The sequence below is a fragment of the Rhinopithecus bieti genome, unplaced genomic scaffold (assembly GCF_001698545.2).
Source record: "Rhinopithecus bieti isolate Rb0 unplaced genomic scaffold, ASM169854v2 scaffold_2254, whole genome shotgun sequence".
NCBI lineage: Eukaryota > Metazoa > Chordata > Mammalia > Primates > Cercopithecidae > Rhinopithecus > Rhinopithecus bieti.
The window spans coordinates 4,432,585-4,459,375 of NW_016803982.1; the positions used below are offsets into that span (position 1 = coordinate 4,432,585).

Below are 26,791 nucleotides of genomic sequence, written 5' to 3' on the forward strand. Positions count from 1 at the left end.
GACTTAATTTGATTCAGGTTTGATTTTTTTTTTCTGGCAAGAATACCTCATAGCTGTTACTATTACATCACATCAGGAGGCATATACGCCCAGCTGTTCTAATTTTAGTTATAATAATGTTGATTAATAGGTTTACAAGGATGCCCTCTCAACCTGTCCATGATAGAGTTCTCCACCTGCTTTTCCTGGTTTTAGCAGCCATTGATTCAGCCCCATTGTGAAGGCCTCAAGCATTTCTTGGGATACCTCTTTTTCAGGAGCAGCCAGCTTGGGTAGCTAGCAGTCATGCCTGGGGTTAGAGTTGGCCTTGCCTGCAGTCTTGGAAATTGGTCGTCTATTGATGCTGTCATCTCAGGATATAGAGTTATTGGTCGCACATATGCAACCAAATCCCTTTGGAATTTCACATTTTGCCATTCTGTTTTTTAAAGTTGGTGAACTTCACATTTTTATTACTGATCCTTTCCTCACTGGATTCTTGACGCTATGTAAGTTTATAAACATTTCCTCGTTATTGGTTTGAGAATTGAAATTGTTATAAAGCTGGTATTTCAAATATTCCTAATAGGTTCTGGCATTTAATGCATAAGATAATCCCTGCTGTCATGTCAGAAATGTCTAGGTTCCAGTTCCCAGTTTTAGAAAATACTGTTTGTTTGATATTGGGACATTGGTTTGGTGCTCTAAAACAGGCCATAATAATAGTGGTTTAAATTTGACAGAAGGTTCATTTCTCTCTTGGACAATCATGAGCTGGTAGGCAGTTTGGAGAGCAGGGCAGTTAGTTCCCCAAGGTCGTTCAGTGACTCAAGCTCCTCCGATCCAGTTATCCAGCCTGCGATGTTAACCTCATCCACATGGCTGAGAAGCTGGCTCACTGCCACAGTGCAGTCCAGGCAGTGGCACAGGAAGGAACAAGGGAGGCCAGCGGCATCTTTTAGGAGCATGGCCTGAACGAGGCACGCACCCCTTCCATTATTTGGTCATGTGGCTCATACCTAGTGGTAAGTTAGACTGGAAAATGTAGTCTGGCTGGGCAGCCGTGTGCCCCTGTAAAACCGTTACTGTTCTGTTACTAAAAGGGGGAAGACAAGAACCGTTATATTAAAGATCAATTAGTACTTTTTAGTGAGCTCTCTAAGCCTGTTTTCCGGTCTGTAAAATGGGGATGAAAATACCCCCTCTTGCAACTGTTAGAATTAAATGCATGAATGGATCAATGTAATGGAGCATCCTTCCTACTTCAGGCTCTCATTAAATTATTCTTTTTATAGACACGGGGGAGTACGGCTTCATGTAACAGAAAGTGCCCAAGTTTTGGATTCCATGGTAGACCTGGGTCTGAATCGTTGTTGTTAGTTGTGTGACTAAGGACACATGTACCTAACCTCTCTGACCCCTTTAACAAATGAGAATTAAACTTATAGGGGTATTACAAGAATTGAATGAAAAATTTCATACAAATATGTAGTACAGTGTCTGACATGTAGAAGATATATGTAAGTGTTAGCTAATTGCTAAGTAATCTGATTAATTTTGTAGGTCCCTGTTGGGGAAAGATTACTGTGTAAAGTTGATTGTAAGAAGACTGCTGCCAAGCAGTTTAAACTAATCATGCACAGTCATCAAAATGTGTATTTTCAGTTTGAATATTTGGAGCTTAAATATAAGCCAGTGCTTTCTAAAGAGATCTCTGAGAGGTACAGGCACCAGAATCATCAAAGATGCTCAGTAAAAATGCAGGTTCTTGCCCCTTCTCCCTGCACCCCCTGCCAGGCTCCTGACTCAGAATCTTTGGGAATGGATGCAGAATCTCCACCTTTTTACAAACATTTTTTAGGTGATCTTTATTACACTGAAGTTTGAGGTTCCAGTTTTAATCCACAGCACTTATTTGAAGTATTTGAACACTTGTACGGTACTTTGAAAGAAGGAGCGTTAATTCATTTTTTCTAATTTCAGATAAACAAGACTAGAACTCTGAGGTTTTATGAGGTTTTTTGAGACTGGGCCTTGCTTTGTCACCCTGGCTGGAGTGCAGTGGCTGATCCTGGTTCACTGCAGCCTCAGACTGCTGGGCTCCAGCAATCCTACCACCTCAGCCTCCTGAGTAACTGGGACTGCAGATGCACACCACCACACCCACCTAATTTTTGTACAGATGGAGTCTTGCTGTGTTGCCTGGGCTGGTCTTAAATCCCTGGGCTAAAGTGATCCTCCCATCTTGGCTTCCCAAAGTGCTGGGGTTACAAGTGTGAGCCACCACACCCAGCAAGAAACTCTGGACTCAGGGATGAGATTTTTTTTTCCTCCCAAATGATTGCAACTTAATAAATAATAAATGTTTGCTCTGAATTCTTTTTAGTTGCTGCGAAACCAGAGATTTCCTGCATCCTATCATCATGCAGTGGAAACTGTTGTAAATATGCTGATGCCACACATCACTCAGAAGTTTCGAGATAATCCAGAGGCATCTAAGAACGCAAATCATAGCCTTGCTGTCTTCATCAAGGTGGGGACGTGCAGGGAAGAGGATGTCAGTTATGGGACAAAGATGCGCTTTTTACGAGCTGTCTAGCAGACTGACTAGAATAGAGTAGGTGCTCTGGCAGTGTTGATGGCATGTTTTTTGTGTCAGTGGAAAAACTTATTAGCAATAAATGCTGCTTTGAATCCAAATTTCTGAAATGTTTGGACCTGAAATACCTTTTTGCTTGTTTTCCTCCACAGAGATGTTTCACCTTCATGGACAGGGGCTTTGTCTTCAAGCAGATCAACAACTACATTAGCTGCTTTGCTCCTGGAGACCCAAAGGTAATGCGGGGGTTGTTACTGGTAACAGAAGTCACCATGTAGCTTTCTCTGGTGGAATTACCTTTTCCTTTATTTTTTTAAAAGCTCTGCCTTACTAATTTTTTTATTGTATTGAGCCTGTGTCTGTAATTATAAGCTACCTGAAATCCTTCATTGAAGTGGGAGGAGCATAAATAATAAATGCCCTAAAAACCAGTTGAAGACATTGTTTAATGAAATGTGTCCTTAGTTTTCAAATCATTCCCTGCAGCCATCCTGAAATCTGTACAATGCAATAGAATATGCAGTTCTAAGAAGGTCAAGAAGCTAATGACTATTTCTGACATACTATTGCTAATAGATTTTTTAGAATCCTGTGTAAAATATCCAGCTGGGTATTTATGACTAAACACTTCTTCCTGCAGACCCTCTTTGAATACAAGTTTGAATTTCTCCGTGTAGTGTGCAACCATGAACATTATATTCCATTGAACTTACCAATGCCATTTGGAAAAGGCAGGATTCAAAGATACCAAGGTAATCTATCTTTATATCCATTAACCTTTTCACAAAGAGAGACATTTATTTTCAATAAGAAAAGATAATTGATTCAAACATGATATTTGAATTTTCTGATTTTTTTATTAATTTTTTTCTCATGAAATTTCTATTTCAAAAAATATTGATAAAATATGGGAACTTTTCAGCAAACGTATCAGACTATAGATCATGCTAGTATGGCTATTTCATTGAAAAATCCCTTTGCTTAAAGAAAAGAAATCTATTTCAGTTGCTATAGCTTATTTTTATTTGTTTCACTTTTCCTTTTTTCTTATGAATTAGCTTTTCTTTCACCAACTGTGGAGTCAAATGACACTCCTGTAGGTAGGTGTGGGGTGTGACGCGTGCTTTCTTGCATTTTCCTCCTCTAAAAAATAAAGAATGCAAGTGATGGCTGAACTGCTTCCACATGCTGTTCTGTTAAGCATTTCCTATATAATTTGATTAATTTTTAAGCTGACCATAAATTAGTGATTTTTTCACTGGAGCTAAGACATTGCTGTAACATCCCAGGGAGGCATCTGGTTTTTTGCTCCTGAAGTCACTGGGTACTCTAGGATGTTTCTTTAAGAAGTAAAACAAACATCCCTGCTTCACCCCCAAAATCCATTATTCTATTTTCATAGCCCTTGTCCATAGTGGTGGCAGTAATCAAAATCACAAGCAATGTGGCTTTTTTACATGCTTTTCATGTTTGTATGTTGAGTCTTTATTAATGTCCTGTATTATCTTTAAGTTTGAAGAGAGTTGAGCTCATAGAAATGTCTTTGTCTTCACTGAGTAAATCAAATTGAACAAATTAGTCTGTCAGGTCTGTCAAGCAATATTTATTGAGCTTAGTTCCTTGTATGTGCTCAGGTATTTTGTGCTAAAGGAGAGAAAAAGTGGAAGGATGCCACCAAACTGCTAATGGCACCTGAATTAACTGCTTCTGAATTCCGAGAGAAACACACTAAGGCCTTCATTCAGAGACAAACAACTTTCCCCCAAACAGACTGGTACTGCCTTTTAAGGATCAGGCAGGGGGACTGTGGTCCTGGAGCTGGCATTCATGCATTCAACAAATATTTGCCCCGCACCAACTGTGTCCAGCTTCAGAATAAGTTATGTACAACCTGGATGATAATCCCTGGCTATTCTACATACACAAAATACATAGAATGTCAGACACTGATACATCCTAAGGAGAACAAACAAAGCAAGGAAAGGAGATATGAAAAGGGGTGACATTTGAGACAGAGTGGCCAGATAACAGTTGGAAGAAGGTGAGGGGTGAGCCAAGTGCCCACATATCTGGGGGAGAGTTTTTCTGGGCTAAGAGAACAGATAGGTATTCAGTGTCCCCTGATCTAACCCTGGCCTCCCACCTCTGTGGTCTCACACCCCCTCATTCTGCACATTCTAGGCATCCCTGCCAACTCCCAGCTCCTCAGACACATCATGCCACCCTCCACCTCAAATAGCCCCTCCCTGGGGAATCCTCATTTTCCTCCCCAAGCCAGCCACTGCATACCTCCTGCATGGGGCCTCCCAGGGTCTCCTCAGCCTCTTCCAGTTCCCCCACTGGAATTAACCATTCTCTCCTGCCCTGCGCCCCCAACCTCACCACAGCCGCAGCCAGTCTCCTGTACCTGGGGACTCTCCTTCCCTCCACCTGGTACAGAGCCCAGGGAGCTCTTTTTGCCCAGTGGCTGTGCAGTGAATGTGTGCTGATGCCCGTCTCCCTATGACCCGGCAGGGCAGCACAAGCTCTTATAGACTTCTAGGGTATTTGGTAGCAAGACAGCCTTCGCTCAGTTTTGGGGGACATGTGTGGGTAATTTGCCTTACTATACTGATAGGAATAAATGTTTTTTAGAATTTTCATTTTCTTTCTTCTCACTTACCTCCCACCCCCACCTTCACCTCCTTTCTTGTGTTAGTCCATTTGTGTTGCTCTAAAGGAATACCTGAGACTGGGTAATTTATAAAGAAAAGAGGGCCAGTGCAGTGGCTCGCACTTATAATCCCAGCACTTTGGGAGGCTGAGCTGGGAGCATCACTTGAGCCTAGGAGTTCAAGATCATCCTGGGAAACATAATGAAACCCTGTCTCTACAAAAAAAAAAAAAAAAAAAAACGAAAACAAAAATTAGCCTGGCGTGTTGGCACACACCTGTAGTCTCAGCTACATGGGAGGCTGACATGGGAGGATGACTTAGGACCAGAAGGCAGAGATTGCAGTGAAATCTGCAATCTAGGCAGATTATGCCATGGCACTCCAGCCTGCACAACAGAGCAAGACCCTCTCTCAAAAAAAATAAGAAAAGAGGTTTATTTTGGCTCACAGTTTTGCAGTCTGTACAAGAAGCATGATGCCAACATTGGCTTCTGGTGAGACCTCAGGAAGTTTCCAATCATGGTGGAGGGCAAGCGGGGAGCCAGCATGTCACATGGTGAGAGAGGGAGCAAAAGAGATGGGGAGTGAGGTGCTACACTCTTGTAAACAGATCTCTCATGAACTCAGAGCGAGAACTCCCTCATTATGGCAAGGAGGACACCAAGCCATTCATGAGGGATTTGCCCGCATGACCCAAACACCTCCCACCAGGCCCCACCTCCAACAATGGGTATCAAATTTCAGCATGAGATTCAGAGGGGACACACATCCAGACCATGTAATTTCTCATGCACATTCATACACACAAGCACAGATGTGTGAGCACACACACAGTTAAACCCATAAGTAGTTTCTTCTAAGAGATTTATGTGAACTCAAGCTATGACTTATAGTTTGGATAAACTAGGTGAAATAATCATAAACAATGAACATAATTAATCTAGAAAATGACTGCTCCCCCCCTTCTACTAAAGGGTTTCGTAGAACTTGTGTCCGTATTTTGGGTAGATTTAGTTAGTAGCTATCTGATACGGGATGAAAGGCAAAGGGAGAGATCTATAGACTTTCCTTTAATAATGGAGTCAGTCTGACAATTCACAACCTAGCTTCAGCTTCCTGAAATGTGTATTTCATCTTCAGAGTGATGTTCAGCTGTTTTTATGTATCCTTCCAGAGTAGAGTTCATGTTTGCTCCTATCTAGTTTCCAGAAGAGCTCTCAATTTTGTCATTTAGCTTGCTGGTGATTTACCAGTTTGGTTTGATGCTTTCTCCATTTTAATTTTAGCTTATATTAAATTTATATTTGTTTTCAGAGGTGGAGAAATATTAGGAGAATATCTTAGGAAATACTGCGTTAAATAAGTTCTTCATTCAGAGATAGCAGAATAAGTAGGTTATGTATTAATTTGTTTATTTTAAATACATTGGGTTTTAATGGAATATATAGGCATTAATGACCAGGAAAGGAATATATGAACTCATATAGTAAATAACATTTTAATAAGCCATGTATGTTTATTATTTAATTACATGTTTGTTATGCACAAACTGCTCTTATACAATTCTGTTAGCTAGTATAACGTTTTTAACTTTGTCGCTAACAAAGTTATATTTTTAATGTAACATATGCTGTGCTCTAGTCTAAAATTGGTACTTAAACTGTTCACTAATTTAATTATGTAGGATGCAATATGTTCCAAAATCCAGTGCACTTAATTGTATTTAAATTTGGTTTTCATTTAAGATTCTCATGTGCTAAGAAGTAGAGCAGCCTTGTAGAATTGATCCTTTCTCATTTGAAGCCAAGTCTAATCATCTCTTGACACCCAGGGTGGACTGAATGCAGAGGATGGGTCTTAGTTTTTTTTTTTTTTTTTTTTATTCAAAGAACATTGCATCTTTCCTACCTCAAGTAGTTTCTATCCTCATTTCAGACCTCCAGCTTGACTACTCATTAACAGATGAGTTCTGCAGAAACCACTTCTTGGTGGGACTGTTACTGAGGGAGGTGGGGACAGCCCTCCAGGAGTTCCGGGAGGTCCGTCTGATCGCCATCAGTGTGCTCAAGAACCTGCTGATAAAGCATTCTTTTGATGACAGATATGCTTCAAGGGTGAGTGGTCCTCAATGGAAGGAATGTGTATTGATAATGTCCTTTATTTTAAGTGGTGTAAAGAAAGTAATCAATTAGAAAATTCATGGTAACAGCACTAAAACTTTGCTCTGTTTTGGGACTAACATCAAATATCTGTCTTTATAGGAAAGATCCAAATAAAGGAGATGGTCAGTGACAACTTAGTTCAGTTCTCAGAATCCTGGGTCAAACTTACCATGTGTGTCTTTTCAGAGTCATCAGGCAAGGATAGCCACCCTCTACCTGCCTCTGTTTGGTCTGTTGATTGAAAACGTCCAGCGGATCAATGTGAAGGATGTGTCACCTTTCCCCGTGAATGCCGGCATGGTACGTAAGTGTGGTCACGTCAATTCAGCCTGTATTGGGTCCCAGGACAAAGCGCCATAAGCTGGGTGGCCTAGAGCAGCAGCAGTTTATGCTCTCCCAGTCAGGAGGCCAGAAGTCCAAAATCAAGGTGTCAGTGGGGTCGGTTCTTACCGGAGGCTCCTGGGGCGGAGTCTGGGCCGTGCTTCTCTCACAGCTGCTGACGCTGCAGGCGATCCTGGGTGCTCTCTGGCTTGTGGTGGCTTCGCACCAGTCTCTGCCTCTACCCTCACTTGGTGTCCCTTCTCCATGGTGTTTATCTGTGCCTCTGTGTCCCTCTCCTCTTCTTTCTTTTCCAAGATAGAGTCTTGCTCTGTTGCCCAGACTGGAGTGCCGTGGCACAGTCTCGGCTCACTGCAACCTCCACCTCCTGAGTTTAAGCAATTCTCCTGCCTGAGTTTCCCAAGTAGCTGGGACCACAGGCACCCACCACCACATCCAGCTAGTTTTTTTGTATTTTTAGTAGAGAGAGGGTTTCACCATGTTGGCCAGACTGGTCTTGAACTCCTGACCTCTCAATCCGCCCACTTTGGCCTCCCAAAGTGCCGAGATTACAGGCGTGAGCCGCCGCACCTGGCCCCATCTCCTCTTCTTATAAGGACACTAGTGATTGGGTTTAGGGTCCACCCAGTATGACCTCATCTTAACTTACATCTTAGATATAGAATGGAAAGATCCTATTTCCAAATAAGGGTACATTCTGAAGTCCAGGTAGACATGAATTTGTTGGGGGACACTACTCAACTCAGTACACACCCCCTTTTATTTTGCCAGTGCGACTCCTAGTAAGTTGCATTCCTGGCTAAGATGGGGTCAATCACTAAACCTTCAATTTTTGTTAAAAAATAAGTATGAAAACCATGTTCTCCTGATGAAATTGAGTCAACAGAGAGATGACCCCAGAAATTATCTCAAAAGTTTTGGTTAGAGATGATTTTACTTTTTTTTACTCAGTCTTTGGTACCTTTGATATGATTGTTTTTTAAAAGGATTCCTGGAATCATCTTGCAGTTCAGCTTTTCAAAGCATTATCACTATCAAATTTCCTTCACATTTCAGTTGCAAAAGACTTTTAAATGTTAACCTATAATAATTTTTAATTAATAAAGTTTATGAGAGTTTTACAATCTAAAACCAGCACTCCTCTTTCTGATTCTGTCTTGGCCTCAGAGGGCTTATCTGCTATGAATTTCAGCACATGTTATTTTAGCATTTCCTCTTTCCCTGGTACTCTGGTCTCATGAACTGGCTTGGTTGTTCATCTTCCCACCTTGTCATTATGGGTGTACACTTGCAGAGTGTCATATATGTTTCTGTCCCTCCCTCCCACCCCAACAGTGATGCAGTGTCCCATTTTTACACTACTTCTTCACCTCCAATTACGTTCCTAAATAACATTACACTGAGATGAGCCATATGTATAGGTTTTGTGCATGTGTGGCTGCTCTAAAGGGCAGAAACTCTCTCTATCCTAAGCGTACCTCGCTTATCTCACCCTGTACAACATTGCATTTCACACATGTATTCTCTAACCCTGTCTGTTTTTCAAACCAGAGTAATTCAGAGTAGAATGTGACCTCTCTGAACTGTTCCAGTCCTAACAAAAATGAACACTTTCACCAAAGTGAAATCCGTTTTTTGACCTAACTTCAAAATTAGTATGATTTCTCCACTGAAGTTCACATGATGCTACGAACATCTAGAGACTGTCATTGCTGCTGTCGTCGTAATTCCCCGCATTATAGATAAGAACCAACATTCCAGTTAGAAAGAGCAGGGGAGGTTTTCTCTGAAGGAAAAAAAAAGAATAATCTAAGGAAATGTTGGGCATCAGAGCTCTGGAAAGGGAAAGATGTTAGAAATGCTGGGGAAAGAGAAATAAGACTTTATGGAACGTGATTTCTCTCCCCCACCCCCACCCAGCATCCATATCCCATGCTCCCTGTTCCCACTCTGACCCATCCCACCCTCCTCCCTCGCCCACACCTCAAGGCTGCTTCTCCCATGCAGGCAGGCACGTTGAATGCATCAGGCTGTCTTGGTGCTGCACTTGGCCCTGGCACTTCCAAGAACAGGGGAGGAATCCTCTCCAGACATCTTTGATTGTTTCTGCTTTCCTCCCCTTGACAGTCTATGAAGGACGAATCCCTGGCTCTGCCAGCTGTGAATCCGCTGGTGACACCACAGAAGGGAAGCACCCTGGACAACAGCCTGCACAAGGACCTGCTGGGCGCCATCTCCGGCATTGGTAATGCTCCATGCTCTTGTGGGCTTCTCTCCGCCATCACTCTGAAAGTGTCTTGGAGCCGATAGTTGGTGAACGTGTCACACTTGTGTGGTAGGACCTTGAAGTCTGAGTTTCTGCCCTGGGTATTCTTTTCCTGTTTGTGATAATCAACAACTGAAACCCCTCAGTCACGCCCTGAAATAAAGGTCCCGGATGCCTGCGACTCCTCAGGATCATACAGTTAATCACAGGCTTGCACTGTTTGCTTTTTGTTCAACATTTGTTGAGTTTTCATTTTAAATCTTAATTGGACTGTGTATACTGTTAAGGAATATTTTTGCAGGTGGTAGGGGGAGGGGAACACTGATTTGTAGTGTTAGCGATTTTGATGAAATATGACATAGTAATTCCTAAAGAACATAGCAGTTTATGGCTAGAATTCAATCCTAAAATCAGTTTTCAAAATCTGTCCCACAAGACTTTTAATGTGTGAAATAACAGAAGAGCAGCCCCTCTGAGAGAAAACACTTGACACAAATCAAAATTCAAATACTTTCTCCATAAGAAAATACCGGACATAATGTACTTATTAATATTCTGACTAATTGAACTTCTGTGCTAGCTTTTTCTCAGAGATAGCAGTTTACATATATGTGTGTGTGTGTGTGTGTGTGTGTGTGTGTGTGTGTGTGTGTGTGTATATATCTTCCAAGAATTGTCACAGGTGCTCACAGACTTCTTCAGTCTTTATTTCTCCCTCTCTTTATCACGTTGTGAATAAAGAAAGCAGCCTACTCTGGCTGGTGGCTAGACTACCCAATAATGGGACTAATTAATGGGATAAAATAAATGGCAGCCTTCATCTGATTAACTCACAGGACTTGCCCGCTCTGAGATTACGTCTTTACCTTTGCCGGTGGTGGTGGTGTTAATATGCCATTTCAGGTAGGGAATGAAACTGAGTAGGAGTTAACATGAGAAAACCCACACCAATGCCCAAATTTATCCTACAATAATAATACCAGTCCTTAATCTGGTTGATACTTATGTGTCTTTTTCACAGTTATGCTCTCCTTAGTTGACACTGTAAAGATTAAAAGAGTTAATTCATGCAAAATGCTTGGAACAGAGCCTGGCACACGGTAAACGCTCAGCAAATGTTGGCTGCTGTCACGAGTTTCCCTTTGCCTTTCTTCTGGGCCTTCGCTCTGTCTCTGCCCTGCTCTGCCCCATTCCCAGCCACTGCTCCAGAAGCAGGGAGGGGGCCTTCCTCAGAGGGTGTGGTCTGCAGTGGTTCACAGTTTGAATACTTCTGTTTGACTCTTTTGACTCTTCTCCAATTCAGAATTCACCTTGTTAGGACTGGGGACTTCTTTAGAACTTGGAAATAGGCCATTGCGCATCTTTGGCATCATGGCCTCCAGTTGCTCCAGGTTGATGGTGCAGCTATGGAAAGCACTTGAGACTCACTTAATACTTTTTCACTCTTAAATTTTAAAATCCAAATCCCCGTTTCATAGGAATTCACCACGACAGGCTTATTATCCTCGGGCTATCTATATTGCCTCCTTTCTTGAAGACTTAAATCCCTGTTCTCTTTTAGGAATACCTTCCAGGGAAGCCTCATCTTTGAACTGGGTTTACTAGTTTTTTTCTGGCAGCTTTAGCAGCTCTGTTCATCAGGGAGTTTCTAGCTAATTTTAGTCCTGGTGCTTCTCCTTCAAGAGCAAACTCTCCTTACATCTCTGTTAGAAGAATCCTGTTTCCACACATACTGAGAATGTGCCATCACAGTTTTTTTAATGTCTTTGGAGCATGGTGTCTGAGAGTTTTAAAAGTGATTCACTGCCTGGATAAAAACTACTCTGAGATTACATTCATTTTAAAAGGCAAGCATTCTGAGGCTCAGGGTTGCTTTTTCCACCTACTCAGTGGTACCAAGGGAGGAGGGATGAATTTATCTTCTTTTCATTTTACTCAAGTGTCATTTAAGGATTTTAAAAGCTATGCTCTGGGCCAGGGTATTAAATACAAACGCATACACAAAGACATACAAAATAGGAACAAACTAAGCATATTGATTTTGATATATTGCATTTCCATCTGTTTGCCTTAAATTAGGACTCTACTTCTGGAATCAAGCTGGAAACTCTGAGAACTTAGGATCTAATTTTACTTTAGTGAGGACCTTTCTCTTGAGTTCTGTGTTCTTTTTCTTGACTTCTGTGTTCTTCAAATGCTGTTCAACGTTAAATATGAAATATGATTATATTAGAAAAATTATAATTTGGTGATAGCATGCGTTTCTTATCTGAGTACAGAAAAGGCCATAGTTTTTTCACAGGGTTTTACCTGTCCCTTGCGACGATCATTCACATGGTTTCTCTCCTGGGGAGATGCAGCCACTGGCTGACAATAAGGCTTAATGTTCTACATATTCAAGCCTCCGCTTCTATTTTCAAATTCCCTGACTCTTCTTTTCTTGGTCTTTAACACTGAATCAATTTCAGGGATAGCAATGAATAAATCTGAGTGTTCAACAGAGGGAAGGATTTATGACCTTGATGTCACAGGTATTCCTTCTAAGGTTAAAGAGTTAAAGAACAGCCGGGCGTGGTGGCTCACACCTGTAATTCCAGCACTTTTGGAGGCCGAGGCGGGCAGATCACCTGAGGTCAGGAGTTCGATGCCAGCCTGACCAACATGGTGAAACCCTGTCTCTACTAGAAATACGAAAAAATTAGCCAGGCTTGGTGGCGATCACCTGTAATCCGAGCTACTTGGGAGGCTGAAGCAGGAAAATTGCTTAAACCCGGGAGGCTGAGGTTGCAGTGAGCCAGGATCGTACCATTGCACTCTAGCCTGGCCAAAAGAGCGAGACTCCGTCTCAAAAAAACAAAACAAAACAAAACAAAACAAAAAAAGAGTTAAAGACCATCTTGACATTGCCTGAGAGATGATGAATTTATGCCATTAGCCATCACATTTAGAAGGGCAACAACCAAGTCACTTTCAAACATGCTTTTGGTGTAACCTAGGGGCTGGCTATATTTTGTTGTTTATTTATTTTTTAACTTAGAAATATCCCAGTCCATGGCAGCTCATTTGCCTCCTGAGATCTGAAAACGACCAGCCTGTTGTGAAGTGCCAAGTAACGGCGTCTTCAGCTTGGGTCTGGGAGAATGCGTGCTCACAGCTGCCAGACACAGAGTCCAAATCTCCTGATGCCATCTGCCGAACCAGCCAGGCCTTTCCACTGGAGGCACGCCTTTTGGTTCAGCACGGAATGTACCAGACCAAAGAGTCATTTTAAATTGTGTGATTTATTTAATAAATCTTATCTAAGCAGGAAGTCAATCCTGTTACCTTAAAAATTCCATAGTACCAAGATGGGGAGTGATTTCTGCCTTCAAATCCTGTTTTTTCATGGACATCACAAATTTTATTTCCACATGAGATTTCCTGTCTGCCCAGAGTTGTTTATAGCAGGTTCCCAAATATTCCCCATTCGCAGCACCCTGAGTGTCACTTTTCTTCATGGCATCCCTAGGCCAAAAGACACACCCAACAGTTCTGTTTATTAGGTACGTAGAACCAAATAACTTAACAAGTACTTACATTCTAACAATTTAGTAGGCACTTAAAAGAAATAATATGCATACATTCAAAGAAAAAAGTTTAATTTTATTTATTTATTTATTTATTTATTTATTTTATTTTTTTTTTTGAGAGGAGTCCCGCTCTGTCGCCCGGGCTGGAGGTGCAGTGGCCCGGAGCTCAGCTCACTGCAAGCTCCGCCTCCCGGGTTTACTCTCCTGCCTCAGCCTCCTGAGTAGCTGGGACTACAGGCACCCGCCACCACGCCCAGCTAATGTTTTGCATTTTTTTAGTAGAGATGGGGTTTCACAATGTTAGCCAGGGTGGTCTCGATTTCCTGACCTCGTGATCCGACCACCTCGGCCTCCCAAAGTGCTGGGATTACAGGCTTGAGCCACCGCGCCCGGCTAATTTTATTTTTAATAATCACAACTAACTACAAATGGGTGGTGTGTGCCTGTTGGACACTGACAGCTTCTCAGCCGTTGGGTCATATTGACCAGCACCATTCGCATTTCCTGCCCCTCACTGACTACTTGCCTTTTATCATAGCAGCCCTCCAAACACCCAGCTTCACAAATGTGTCTTCAAAAGGAGCACAGCACAACCTGCTGCTGAAACAGCAGCTTCTGGCCAAGGTCACGGTTCACTGTGTTCTTGAAAATTTAAAACACCCCATGACACCCCTCAGAGATTGGTAGGCTCCTCAGTGGTTATTATCAGTGTGAATGCTACGAGTTTGTTGTATGGTTTAATTTCATGACTTGATAGTTGTAGGTGGATTTATCTTTTAATTTTTTTAAGTCTTCATCCTATCACATTCTGAAACAGGTGTGCACGGTTAGCGATCAAAGGTGGTTTCTAATAAGTGCATGGATGTTTGTTTCTGAATGTTTCCGACTAGTTTCTTTTTATCTCATTGTATATGACCTGGTTCTTTAAAGGTGAAGTAATGGAATGCAACTCGTGAGCCAACTTCCTAACAGAAAATATAAGTGCAAGAAAAGCAATATCCCTTAATTCAGTACTCATCTTCATTTTGTTCTGTCTTAATAAAACTTTATTCTTGGCTTGATTTCCATTTAGCTTCTCCATATACGACGTCAACTCCAAACATCAACAGTGTGAGAAATGCTGATTCGAGAGGATCTCTCATAAGCACAGATTCGGGTAACAGCCTTCCAGAAAGGAATAGTGAGAAGAGCAATTCCCTGGATAAGGTAATTGCTTTCCACCCAACACATGTGTTCTTGTAATCAGTGGATTTAGCCCAAAGTAAACGTACTTCATGTTCTAGTGCCTTTTTTTTTTTTTCTCTGAGACGGAGTCTCGCTCTGTCGCCCAGGCTGGAGTGCAGTGGCCGAATCTCAGCTCACTGCAAGCTCCGCCTCCCGAGTTTACGCCATTCTCCTGCCTCAGCCTCCCGAGCAGCTGGGACTAGAGGCGCCCGCCACCTCGCCCGGCTAGTTTTTTGTACTTTTAGTAGAGACGGGGTTTCACCGGGTTAGCCAGGATGGTCTCGATCTCCTGACCTCGTGATCCGCCCGTCTCGGCCTCCCAAAGTGCTGGGATTACAGGCTTGAGCCACCGCGCCTGGCCCATCCTAGTGCCTTTTAAGTGTGACCTTTTGTTTTATCCTAAACCACCCAGCTGACCTGGAGTAGGTGATGAGAGCTTTAAGGTCGAGGCCCATTCCTTGAAATGCTCTGATTCCTGTTTCCACGACCTCAGATCCTGGGCAGGGTTTGCAGCGTAGCATCTTGAGTGAATGGCTCTGGTGGGTTGGACACGGAGGGACTCAAAATGCTGCCCAGCTCAATTCCCTATAGTCTTTTTTTTTTTTATTTTGAGACGAGTCTCGCTCTGTTGCCCCAGCTGGAGTACAGTGGCACGATCTCAACTCACCGCAACATATGCCTCCTGGGTTCAGGCGACTCCTCTGCCTCAGCCTCCCCAGCAGCTGGGACCACAGGCGCATGCCACCACGCCTGGCTAATTTTTGTATTTTTAGTAGAGATGGGGTTTCACCATATTGGCCAGGCTGGTCTCAAACTCCTGACCTCGTGATCCGCCCGCCTCGGCCTCCCAAAGTGCTGGGATTACAGGTGTGAGCCTCTGCGCCCCGCCAATTCCCTGTAGTCTTTATAACGGAGACACTGTCACCAACACAGCCCTCCACCCACAAGGGTGTTAGGTCTGAAACCAGCTCCAGAGAATAATTGATCATACAGGTAATTCAGGGATAAGAAATCACTTTATTCACACAGCACCCACCCACAACACAGCACTTCCTCGTCATACTTAGCCTTTTTTCTTCAAACTACTAAATGCTCAGACCATTTGGAACTTTGTAGGAAAGGATAAAAGTGTGGGTTTAAACCTGGAGCCATGGTAGATTGGTGTCACTTTGGGCACAGATTTTCTAAGTTACTTCAAGTTACAGACAAGCACCCATCCCAGTAAACAGCTGAGCCATTTAGGGATTTATCCCTAGCTCTCCAAAAACACCCAGAACACATCCTTCCTCAGCATCAGGTTTTGTTTTTTTTTTTTTTTTTTTTTTTTTTTGAGACGGAGTCTTGCTCTGCCGCCCAGGCTGGAGTGCAGTGGCCGGCTCTCAGCTCACTGCAAGCTCCGCCTCCTGGGTTCACGCCATTCTCCTGTCTCAGCCTCCCAAGTAGCTGGGACTACAGGCGCCCGCCTCGTCGCCCGGCTAGTTTTTTTGTATTTTTTAGTAGAGACGGGGTTTCACCGTATTAGCCAGGATGGTCTCGATCTCCTGACCTCATGATCTTGTCACACATCCCATGGCCGGCATTGACATGGTTATTGTTAAATGCAGCTCTATTGAAGTGCGAGCAGCTCAGTTTGGGTGTGTCGTGGCGTACTGAACTTTTCCCTTGACCCCAACATGCCTTCGTGTGTAGAAGGAGAAGCTGCTCCGAAGGCACTCTGCTTGTGTCATACGCAGTGCTGGAGAGGAGGAGGAGAGCTGCCAGTCAGCCAGGAAAAACCGGGTCACTGTGGATTTTTCCCTTCTAACGATTCCACCTTTGCCAGAGGAGACAATGCACGCAACACCCTCTCTCCCACTGCCGGAAGTACTGAGTTCTCCAGTGACTCTGATCAAGTGGGAAGGCCAGAGGGTACATCCATACCAGTTTTGCCACTAATTGCCCTTGTATTTTTCTGTAAATAAAAATATTCACATATTTTATTAATTAAGCCTATTTAATGTGTGTGTGTGTGTGTATACACACACACACACACACACACAATTTTATTTTCAATTGGCCACTAGCACCTTGAATAAAACATCTTTTTTTCCACTATTGTTTTTGCTCTGATATTTGACAAAAAAAAAAAAAAAAAAAAAAAAAAATTTTTTTATTTAATAGGAAAACCCCATTGGGGATTTTAAAATCTCCTGTGTTTGCAATCACATGATGAGATTCTTGTGCTGCTTTTTTTCCATGAGAACCTGCTGCCTAGTGGCAAAATTGCCCTCTCGTTTCCCCCAAGCTTTCTGACGTTTGCAGTGTTGAGCTAAGCTGATGATGGAGTGACCTTATCAGTTTAGGAACTTTGGATGCTGTGCTGACGTGTCCCTGTTTGTCCCAGGCAGGCACCTGCCTATTGTGTTCCCTGAGCAGTGCCCACAGCACGCCCCATGATGCACCCTGGATGACGGCGCCTGGGCTCCAGGCTTTGGGGTGCTTTGGTCACAGCAGCACCACAGGCACTTGCTGTTTCAGCCACCGCCGTTGTCATCAGGAGGTGGTTGGTTGTGCGGTGTCTTCCGAGTCATAGTTTCTGTTCTTGATCCTAGCACACATACTTTCTTGCATGAGGTTTCAATACACTTGGCATCTCAGAAGGTTTTACTCGGCATAGCTAAAGCTGTGTTTATCCAGTGTGAAAGGTCTGTGCCTTCTGCTTGTCCCTTAGGAGGGCGTGCTGAGGAGACAAGCTAGGGCTTCCATGGGCAGCATCTGAGTGTGTTATATTTGGGTGAAAGGGTGCCTGTGGTTTAATTGTCAGCAAGTTACTTGCACCTTCCAGTGTGTATGATCTGACTTGATTCTAAGAATCTTTCTCTTCCACGGGAGAAAAGGGAAACACATTTTCCTCCCGTAATTAAATAGAAAAATCACCTGTATTTTCTTTTTAGCACCAACAAAGTAGCACATTGGGAAATTCGGTGGTTCGCTGTGATAAACTTGACCAGTCTGAGATTAAGAGCCTACTGATGTGTTTCCTCTACATCTTAAAGAGCATGTCTGATGGTAGGTTAAAAAATGGAGATTTCTGTTTTGCTTGTTTCAGTACTTGGTTTGTTTGTTTTTAACTTGTAATAAGTTGAAAGGATACAAAGATTTCAAAGGATTTTCTTCCTTGTTAAAAATGCATATTCATTGACTAAATGTAATAGAAATAAGAGCCTTATTGTGGGAAAATCATTTCCTTAATAATTTTATTCTGGAAAATGAGTTCTAAAATGTGAATGGGCCTATTTCCTAAATGTATATTAAACTGGGACCTACCATGTTAGCTGAAGGAGATAGAAGCACATACATAAAATAGCTTTTGACTTTAAAAAAACTTTTATTCGTCCAAACAAACTTACTGTCAACTTGAATAACTGTGTTAGTCTCTAGAATTAGAATATATGTTGTGGGCGGACCTAAGCATTCCTTCCATTTAGAGTGTATATATTCCTGGCTCAAAGTGGGAGAAACGTTATTTTAGTTTTCTAATGGAAATGGTGGTATCGTAGTAGATTATGAGGGTTGGACAACTACATTTTAAAATAAGAATGAACAGAACTATGAATGCTCTATCTGGACCACATAAGGCTCGCGAATGTGTATGACAGGACAGTTTCAACTCTTGTTAGCTCGTCTGTGTATCCGGCTGTGTAATATAAACAATCCCGGTAAACAATGTCACAGTTCTCATCCTGGGCAAAATCTTATTTTCCTACAATGAATTAAAAGGTGTGCTGTGAACTTCATTAAGGTGATTGAATTAGGATGAACTCTCCTGAAAACAAAGGGCCATTTTTTGAGAACCTGAAGGCTTCTTGTGCTGCTTATATCTGGGGGCAGGAGGTGTGTACTAACCAGCCAGTGGAAGGAATTTCTGCTTGAAAATAGTATTTCTTTTATATCAAGCTTCCATTTCAGCAGCATTAACAGCCTGACTTTTTTTTTCCCTGACCCCAGCCAAGGTACAACCTGACTTTTTAGCTCAGATGGTAGGAAAAACCTGCTTGTTCTTAAAAGAAAGACTGGGTAATTCGTTCTTCTGTTGATTCGTTACTTTAAAATGCTATTTTTTAAAAAAAGAACAAATGAGCAAGACTTTCCCTGAATGATGACCAAATACACTAGAACAGGGCACTTAGTCTGATATTTGGGTTTAGAAAGTTGAAAGTTTCCCATTTATGTCAAAAGTTCTAAACTTTGCTTCATGGTAATAATGAGGTTTAGCAAGCATTATAATTCTGTTTTCCTTTGTTTAAAGTTTTCTTTAAATTATTTTAAATTTCAAATATTGAATATGACCTATAATAGGAACATAATTGCTTTTTAAAGACAAATATACAAAAACATTTGAATTCAAGTAAAAGTTATTCTTTTTTTTTTTTTTTTTTTTTTTTTTTNATGAGCAAGACTTTCCCTGAATGATGACCAAATACACTAGAACAGGGCACTTAGTCTGATATTTGGGTTTAGAAAGTTGAAAGTTTCCCATTTATGTCAAAAGTTCTAAACTTTGCTTCATGGTAATAATGAGGTTTAGCAAGCATTATAATTCTGTTTTTCCTTTGTTTAAAGTTTTCTTTAAATTATTTTAAATTTCAAATATTGAATATGACCTATAATAGGAACATAATTGCTTTTAAAGACAAATATACAAAACATTTGAATTCAAGTAAAAGTTATTCTTTTTTTTTTTTTGAGATGGAGTCTCGCTCTGTCGCCCGGGCTGGACTGCAGTGGCTGGATCTCAGCTCACTGCAAGCTCCGCCTCCCAGGTTCCCGCCATTCTCCTGCCTCAGCCTCCCGAGTAGCTGGGACTACAGGCGCCCACCACCTCGCCTGGCTAGTTTTTTGTATTTTTTAGTAGAGACGGGGTTTCACCGTGTTAGCCAGGATGGTCTCGATCTCCTGATCTTGTGATCCGCCCGTCTCGGCCTCCCAAAGTGCTGGGATTACAGGCTTGAGCCACTGTGCCCGGCCGTAAAAGTTATTCTTTAAAGTCATATACATATTTTAAAAATGCAACCACCTCTTCAGAATATATTTTTATCTCAAGTTTCTTCAAGTTATCGATTGTTTTCCCTTTATAATTAGAATTTGTGTGTGTGCATCCCATTTAAGACATCTTCTCTGACCTACAGGGTCATGAAGGTATTCTCGTATTTTCTTTGAAAGCAGTGTTATTTAAATTTTCACATTAAACTCTAAAAATCTACCTACAATTGGCTTTTGTGTACCATATGAGTTAGGGGGAGAAATTGCCTCCAGAGATGGTTAACACACAGACAACCAAAATCAGTTGTGTAACTGTGTAGCTACTCTTTCATTTATTCCACATTTAATGAGCACCTTCTACATGCTGGGCCCTTCCTCACTGTCCTTCTTGTGCCATTTCCCTCTTCACAGAGCTTATCTCTGTCTTCCCACTCTCCCCAACCATACCTGGAGCCCAGAGCAAGGAATGGCAGTGTCACTGCCCATGCTGCTGGCCGCTTTGTCTGGTGTGTGCTGAGGGCGGCCGCAGGGGTCTGCAGGGTGATCCCACCAGGCTCTCCAGCATGCACTGAGCTCCCTGGGGGCTCACCCTACCCTGATGGCCAGCCTCAAGTAGCCAGAGTCTGTTCCTCTGGAATCTCAACTCAAAACCCCTAAAGATGGAAGCCCATGACCCACTCTTATTATTGGTCTAATAGGCCAAGCGACCTTTAGAATCAGATGCACACGATTTAAATTCCCACTCAGCCGTGATTCTTCAGACTGGTAAATGGGAGAATTACTTTACTTCTCTGAGCCTCTGTTAGCTCATCTAAATGAGAACTTTCTTCTGCCCCAGATTATGGTGAGGATTAGATGGCACAATCTATGTGAAATTGTGAGAGGACCTAGTACAGTGTCTGGCACACAACAGATTCTCAGTCTGTATCCCATGTCATTCCTGCCTGTCATTGTTCTTGACAAGTGTAGAGTGAAAGCCTGTGGCCATGCGTCTTCATGGGCCGTCAGCATCCCCACAGCCACCCTCTCTGCTCATCTCAGGCCACAAAGACTCTGGCTTTTTCCCTAAGAGAAAATTCCTTACCTATTTCTCAACCTCAGTGTGAAATGTAAGAATGCAAAAAAGGTTAGCTATTAGATGATAGAACTCAAACGACAGTAATACTAAACTGTTAAGGGTTCACACAGAGGTTTAAATGCACATACCATTCGGTACAGCCATTTTGCTTCAGAGAACTTATCCTGTAGGTGTAGTTAGACATGCATGCAAAGACCCACATAAAAGGATATTCACTGAAACATAATTGTAATAGCAAAAAGTTAGGGGGCAGAAACAGTAACTGTCTATCAGTAGGAGACTAGTTAAGTCAATTATGGTCTATCCACATAGAGGAATATTATGCAAGTTGGAAAAACTTGAGATAGATCCAAGCTATATTGTTCAGTTAAAACTCAAAGAGCAAACTTATGTGTGTAATATGCAAAGATTTTCAACAAATTCCCTGTTGGGGAGAGATCCTGTAGTAGGAGACAAGAGAGCCCAGCTTTAGGTTGTATGTACACTTGTATTCTTAGAATTTTCTATTCTATTTAAGAGCATGTTACATATAAGTTAAGTGAGCATTATGCTAGAATGTAGCACAAGATGACTTATGATGGAATTATAGTTCAAATGTTCAAATACAGCATGTTGAAGGTGAATAGGCCTCAGGTGTGTGATATCCAGTGTAGAGTGGTCAGCTATAAAAGAGGGCAGGGAAAGGGTTTAGGGGCCTACACTCCAAGGTTCCTTCCCATTTTCACGATAGGTGATTCTCCATAATGTATATGATATATATTGTGATTCTAAGTAAATGTTTATTTTCTAGATGCTTTGTTTACATATTGGAACAAGGCTTCAACATCTGAACTTATGGATTTTTTTACAATATCTGAGTAAGTAGCTTTCTCTTTGATCATTGCCTCTTGATTTTTTTCCTGGATCATTAAGAGGCTTGACGAATACTATGTAGTTGAACCAGGGGAGTCGTGTATGTCACATCCTCACTTACTTCTTAAGCCCTTTCTCATGGACTTGGCCCTAAAACATATTTTCAGGGCTTGTGACCCAGTGATCAGTGGTCACCCTTAAAGTATTACAGATACGTGCTTGTTTTACATGAGAGGTAACTGCTTATGTGTATAAGTCATCTTAATAAAATAACACGAAATTTATTAGCTGAATTGGGTAGACACTGCTTTTCTAAGTTGAGCCTAACTTAAGCTGATGCGGAAACTGAGTCAGAAAAGTTGCTATAATTTTAAAATATAAGAAGTAAAAGTGAAATCTTATGTAGCATCTTTATCTCATTTTGGCTCGTCAATATAAGTTTCTGATTTCTTTTAAGCTCTTTACTTTTAGCAACGTGAATCTACAATCCCTTATCCAAAACTGCTGGGGCCAGATAATTTTCCAAATTCAGAACTTTTGGGTTTCTGAAAATTTACATGTAGACTATATCCCATAACATCTCAGCAGCATCTCTCTATAGTAAAAATAAAAAATTTCTGCAGTACTATTATTGTTCATAATAATTGGATATATCATAACTATAAGTAGCTTTATGTCTGCTATTTTGGGTCACATTTTGGTGCCAAATGGATTTGCATGAACTCAGGAGGAAAGCCGGTTTTCAGAGTTTCATGCATTTTGGAACTACAGATGAGAGACTGCGGGCCTGGCCCTCAGTGGACACTTGGCTCATAGTCTCCTGACCTCTGCTGAGTTAAAGGCAGGAGTTACGTGGTGAAATGAGGTTCCACACCAGAGGAGCTCACTGGACATTGTTTTAACTACCTCATTAAATACATGATTTAAAAAAACAACACAAAACAACATTGTTAGATATATATTTTTAAAAACTACACACTTGGTGTGTATAATCCATATATTCGAGCCAAAGGGAGAGTTGCTTATATAGATGTAAATGAGGATGAATAAGTAACTTGGAACAGGGTGCGTGGTCTTCAACATGATTTCCCAGGCATGCTGCCGTGGGGTGAATTATCACCCCTGAGTCGATGGACGATCCTGTCGGTCATGGGCTTCTGCACTGTGTTGCTTTCGCCAGCCACCACGGCACTGATAGCTACACAAGATGGGGCCTCCCTCACAGGTTAATAGATTTCTCTGGGTTTGAAGGAACTTTCCAGAGGACTTCCAAAAACTATTCTGAATGAATGAGGATGTGATATATGCTGGTGCTAGACATAATGCATATTGAATTTGTTGTTGTTAATGGATAAATAACGTCCTGAAAATAATTTTATCTTCACGTTGCCCCAATAATTTTTCATCTTGCCTGCAGAGTCTGCCTGCACCAGTTCCAGTACATGGGGAAGCGATACATAGCCAGGTACTGTGGGGCGTTTTCATCCGAAACGTGTTGTTTTCTGTGTTGCCTGGCTCTGATTGTGTGGGAATGGTCATCAGTGGCGGCTGGCGGTTGGGATTCAAGGAAGCGGCCATGGGGACCGATGGCAGGCCCTTGGATTGCCACCGCAGAGCCCGGCAGCGTCTTTCGTCTGCATTCTTACAGGCGAAGTCTCATTTCATCTCACGTGTTACCTCTTGGAAAGTGTTCCTTTAGCGGGCTGTGGCTACCCTTCCATCCTGTTGTCCAGACTCCCCTTCCTTCTCTGTTCTGTCTCCTTCCCCTCCTCTTCTCCCCAGTTCTTCTTCCTGTGTTCCTTCCTTAGTGATTTCTTTTCCTCTGTTTGGCTTTCCAAGGTCATTTTGACTGTTCCTGCTCCCAGCTACAAAGATACTAAAATCTCACCTAACCACTCTTCTTCTTTCTTAATGAAAGAATGTTTTCAGTCCATCTCAAATTTGTGTGGACTTCCACAAACCTCTAAAATGGAGCCTTTTGTCTTCCTACTCTTGACTAGTTGATAAGCGCTCCATGTTCTTGGCCAGAACTCCCTGGTGAGTCACGTCACTCCCACTTTCCTGTCCAGAACCAGCCTCCTAGAAACTCCTTGCAGCTGTGTAGACACGCCTTCTTTGGGGGCATTTCTTCACAGCACTTCTTGTCCTTACCAAGTTCTTCCTTCTGCCCCATTGCCATTAGGAAAGTCTGTGTTTGTTTGTTTTCTGTGTTGTGAGCCATTCTGTGTTAGTGTATTAGTGGGGTCTTGGTCTAAGTATTATATTTTTTTACTGTTGTTTTTAACAGCTTTATTATAAGTAAATATGTTTTAAGAAAAACTTTAAAATGTAGTTGTCATTGAGGTTTGTTTCTCTGTATATCGACAATTTTGTCTTATAGCGATGAAATAGGCCAGAGATTTTTAATAGACTTGCTCTTTGTGAAGATTTTCTTTTTCTGTTAACATTGTTCTTTTCTGGGGATATTTGAGAAATTTTCAGAATTACATTTTATGTTAAGAAGTAAACATGTATGTTTTCTTTTAAAAGAAGCAAATTTAGAATTTTGCATTTTCCTCCTGTTAATATTTTCTGTTTTTCATTGAAATGTGGTAGCACTTAAAGTTCTCTAATCTTAACTGCTTTATGTTTTATCACAACAGTAATTTTATATTTGAGTTTTGGAGCACTAAATGCAAGTATATACAAGGTGTCCTTATACCAGCAACATCTTCTACCTTGACTTGGATTCTCCCTGACTTTGTCCCATGAAGATGGGCAAACAGTAAATTCTGTCACAGAAAGGCACTGTGCTGGGCTAGCTTCACTTTTTGCAGTGACACCTACATCGCAAGATGGCATTTGGAGAATATTGTGCCAAGTAGAATAAAATGCCTCACAGCTTAAAATGGTGAATGTGAGAAGCTGCAGATTTCTGTCCCAACAAAATGTTTTAGAATCGGGTTTTGTGAAATGGTTAACTTACTTTTTTTCAGTGGATATAAATTTAACTTCTTTAAAGAAAATCTTCCTACTTCATAAGCACCCTGTATATATTTGCATATAAAAGTGTGGACTGCCTTAAAAATAGATGGGCCAAGGAAAACGGGAGTGGAGATGGTGTGACTTTGCTCCATGCACTGTGGAAAGATATGCTCTGCTCTATACGAAAATTGCCATGGGTCTCTGCTGCATGTGAAACAGATCCTGAACTAGACTGTGAACCTTGTACATGTTTGCCATCCACGGTGGTCCAGTTTGATGAACACTGTGCCTTCTTATTGTCACTTTGAAGTCACCCAGCAGCATGCAGTCGATGATAGTCCATGCATGTCCCTGTTCTCCTACACACAATAACACAGTGAGGGGGACGGTTGGCTCTGGGACAGGGGACAGGTGTCACTGCAGCCCTGGTCTCATTTTCATCTGCTCTGGTGATGGTACACAGCAGGAAGTTAGCTGTTTGATTGCTAACCCAAATCACTCTTCTGTTTTCTCTACTTGACTGCTGACAAGTTTAACAAAGTGTGTGGCTCTTCTCCTTCCTGCTTGGGTAAGAATAAAGGTGTTAAAACTCATATAATCCCTTCCATTGCATGTTTGTTCTCTGTGTCTTCCAATGCATTTTTTAATTAAAAAAAAATACATGTCTTTTGCTCTTTCAGAACATATATAATCCAAAAAGATGAGTGACATTTTGACAGTTGTCAGAACACTAACCATTAGTACTGCATTGGAGTGATGCTCACTTTTTTCAGAGTAGCATCTCTAAAGTACTTTCTAAAAATAAGAACGTCCCTGCTTTGGCCTGATTTTTGCTCCTGGGTCATCAGGTGCTTTGCCGTGAAGTGTGTGGGAGCTGCCGCCTGCCTGTGTCTCTGGCTGCTCCACCCCGCTCGGTCAGTGCATGGCCATCTCCCTCGTGCCATGTCCTGGCTTCACTAACGCTCCCCGTCTCGCTGCGGTGTAACACGTCTAACTTTTGCTTCTATCCCATTTCACTCATGTTGCAGGAACCAGGAGGGGTTGGGACCCATAGTTCATGATCGAAAGTCTCAGACATTGCCTGTTTCCCGTAACAGAACAGGAATGATGCATGCCAGATTGCAGCAGCTGGGCAGCCTGGATAACTCTCTCACTTTTAACCACAGTAAGTCCCATGACATGCCATCGTAACAGCCAGCCATCTCATGTGCCATCTCAGAAGGGAGAGCCCCAGGCCACACCTGTCACATCACCAACTCGATTTTTCTTCCAGCTCAAAGCAAGTAGGATGAAGAGCTCATGGCACAGTTCCCTTCCTTGGAGGAGCGTCCTCAGCATTTGGGAGTGACACAATGTGGAACACGCTCAACTACAGCACGAAACCTAAAAGTGCCTGACCCTTTCCCCATCCCCAAAACAAAACTTGGCTGGGTCCATAGCCAGCCGTTCTCCAGTATTCTAAACATAAAGTTTGGATTCATCACCTAGAGCCAACTTAACTAAGTTGGCTTTCCCCTGCGACTCTGAGAACATTCGGGATGGATTTCTTTCACCCCTCCTGATCCCGTGCATGTAATTGATCAAGCGTCCACATTCTGACATTCCAGCTCTGAATGGATGTTAATCCTTGCACTGCTGTGAAAACATAAAGCCCATGAATCAATTTGTGAGGGTGTGGAAAAGCGTCCAATAACAAAGTGACTTTTTCTGTGTTTTCAGTGTGAGAAAGATATCAAGTGTGCTTGGAATTTCTGTAGACAATGGTAAGATTTAATCAGGTTGAAGTCTGCTTACGAGGCCGCTTCACTTGCAAGCCGAGACCTTTTGTTCATCTTGCCTTCCTAACTTTGGGGCTTTCTAACTTCACAATCGAGATTCTGCCAAAACAAGGGAGCATATTTTTAATTTACTTTTATCAGTCAGCAGAGGGGACAAGGCATCGTGTGCTGTTTCTAGTAATTTAAGTGTTTTATCTTCTTAAGGGTTTCTCAGAGCAGAACACCTGAAAGATATCAACCATACAGCACTTGAAAAATTAATGAGATCATTTATAATAAATCCCATTTCTGCTAGCATTGTGTTC

At 42.0% G+C, this 26,791-nt stretch overlaps 1 protein-coding gene across 11 annotated transcripts in view; it reads left to right on the forward strand.

Annotated features, from left to right (window-relative positions):
- Window positions 1-26,791, forward strand: part of DOCK9 (dedicator of cytokinesis 9) — a 311,173-nt gene that overhangs the window by 229,110 nt on the left and 55,272 nt on the right. For 7 of the 11 annotated variants that reach the window (XM_017862044.1, XM_017861984.1, XM_017861993.1 and 4 more), the window contains exons 28-38: window positions 2,366-2,512; window positions 2,731-2,814; window positions 3,219-3,330; window positions 7,168-7,346; window positions 7,581-7,694; window positions 9,861-9,978; window positions 14,641-14,774; window positions 17,726-17,840; window positions 21,683-21,749; window positions 23,162-23,209; window positions 25,737-25,873. In XM_017862044.1, coding sequence (XP_017717533.1) covers window positions 2,366-2,512; window positions 2,731-2,814; window positions 3,219-3,330; window positions 7,168-7,346; window positions 7,581-7,694; window positions 9,861-9,978; window positions 14,641-14,774; window positions 17,726-17,840; window positions 21,683-21,749; window positions 23,162-23,209; window positions 25,737-25,873 — 1,255 coding nt within the window. Of the gene's footprint in view, window positions 1-2,365; window positions 2,513-2,730; window positions 2,815-3,218; window positions 3,331-7,167; window positions 7,347-7,580; window positions 7,695-9,860; window positions 9,979-14,640; window positions 14,775-17,725; window positions 17,841-21,682; window positions 21,750-23,161; window positions 23,210-25,736; window positions 25,874-26,427; window positions 26,472-26,791 lie in introns of all 11 variants that reach the window. The other 4 variants (XM_017862023.1, XM_017862074.1, XM_017862012.1 and 1 more) reach the window with 2 other exon arrangements.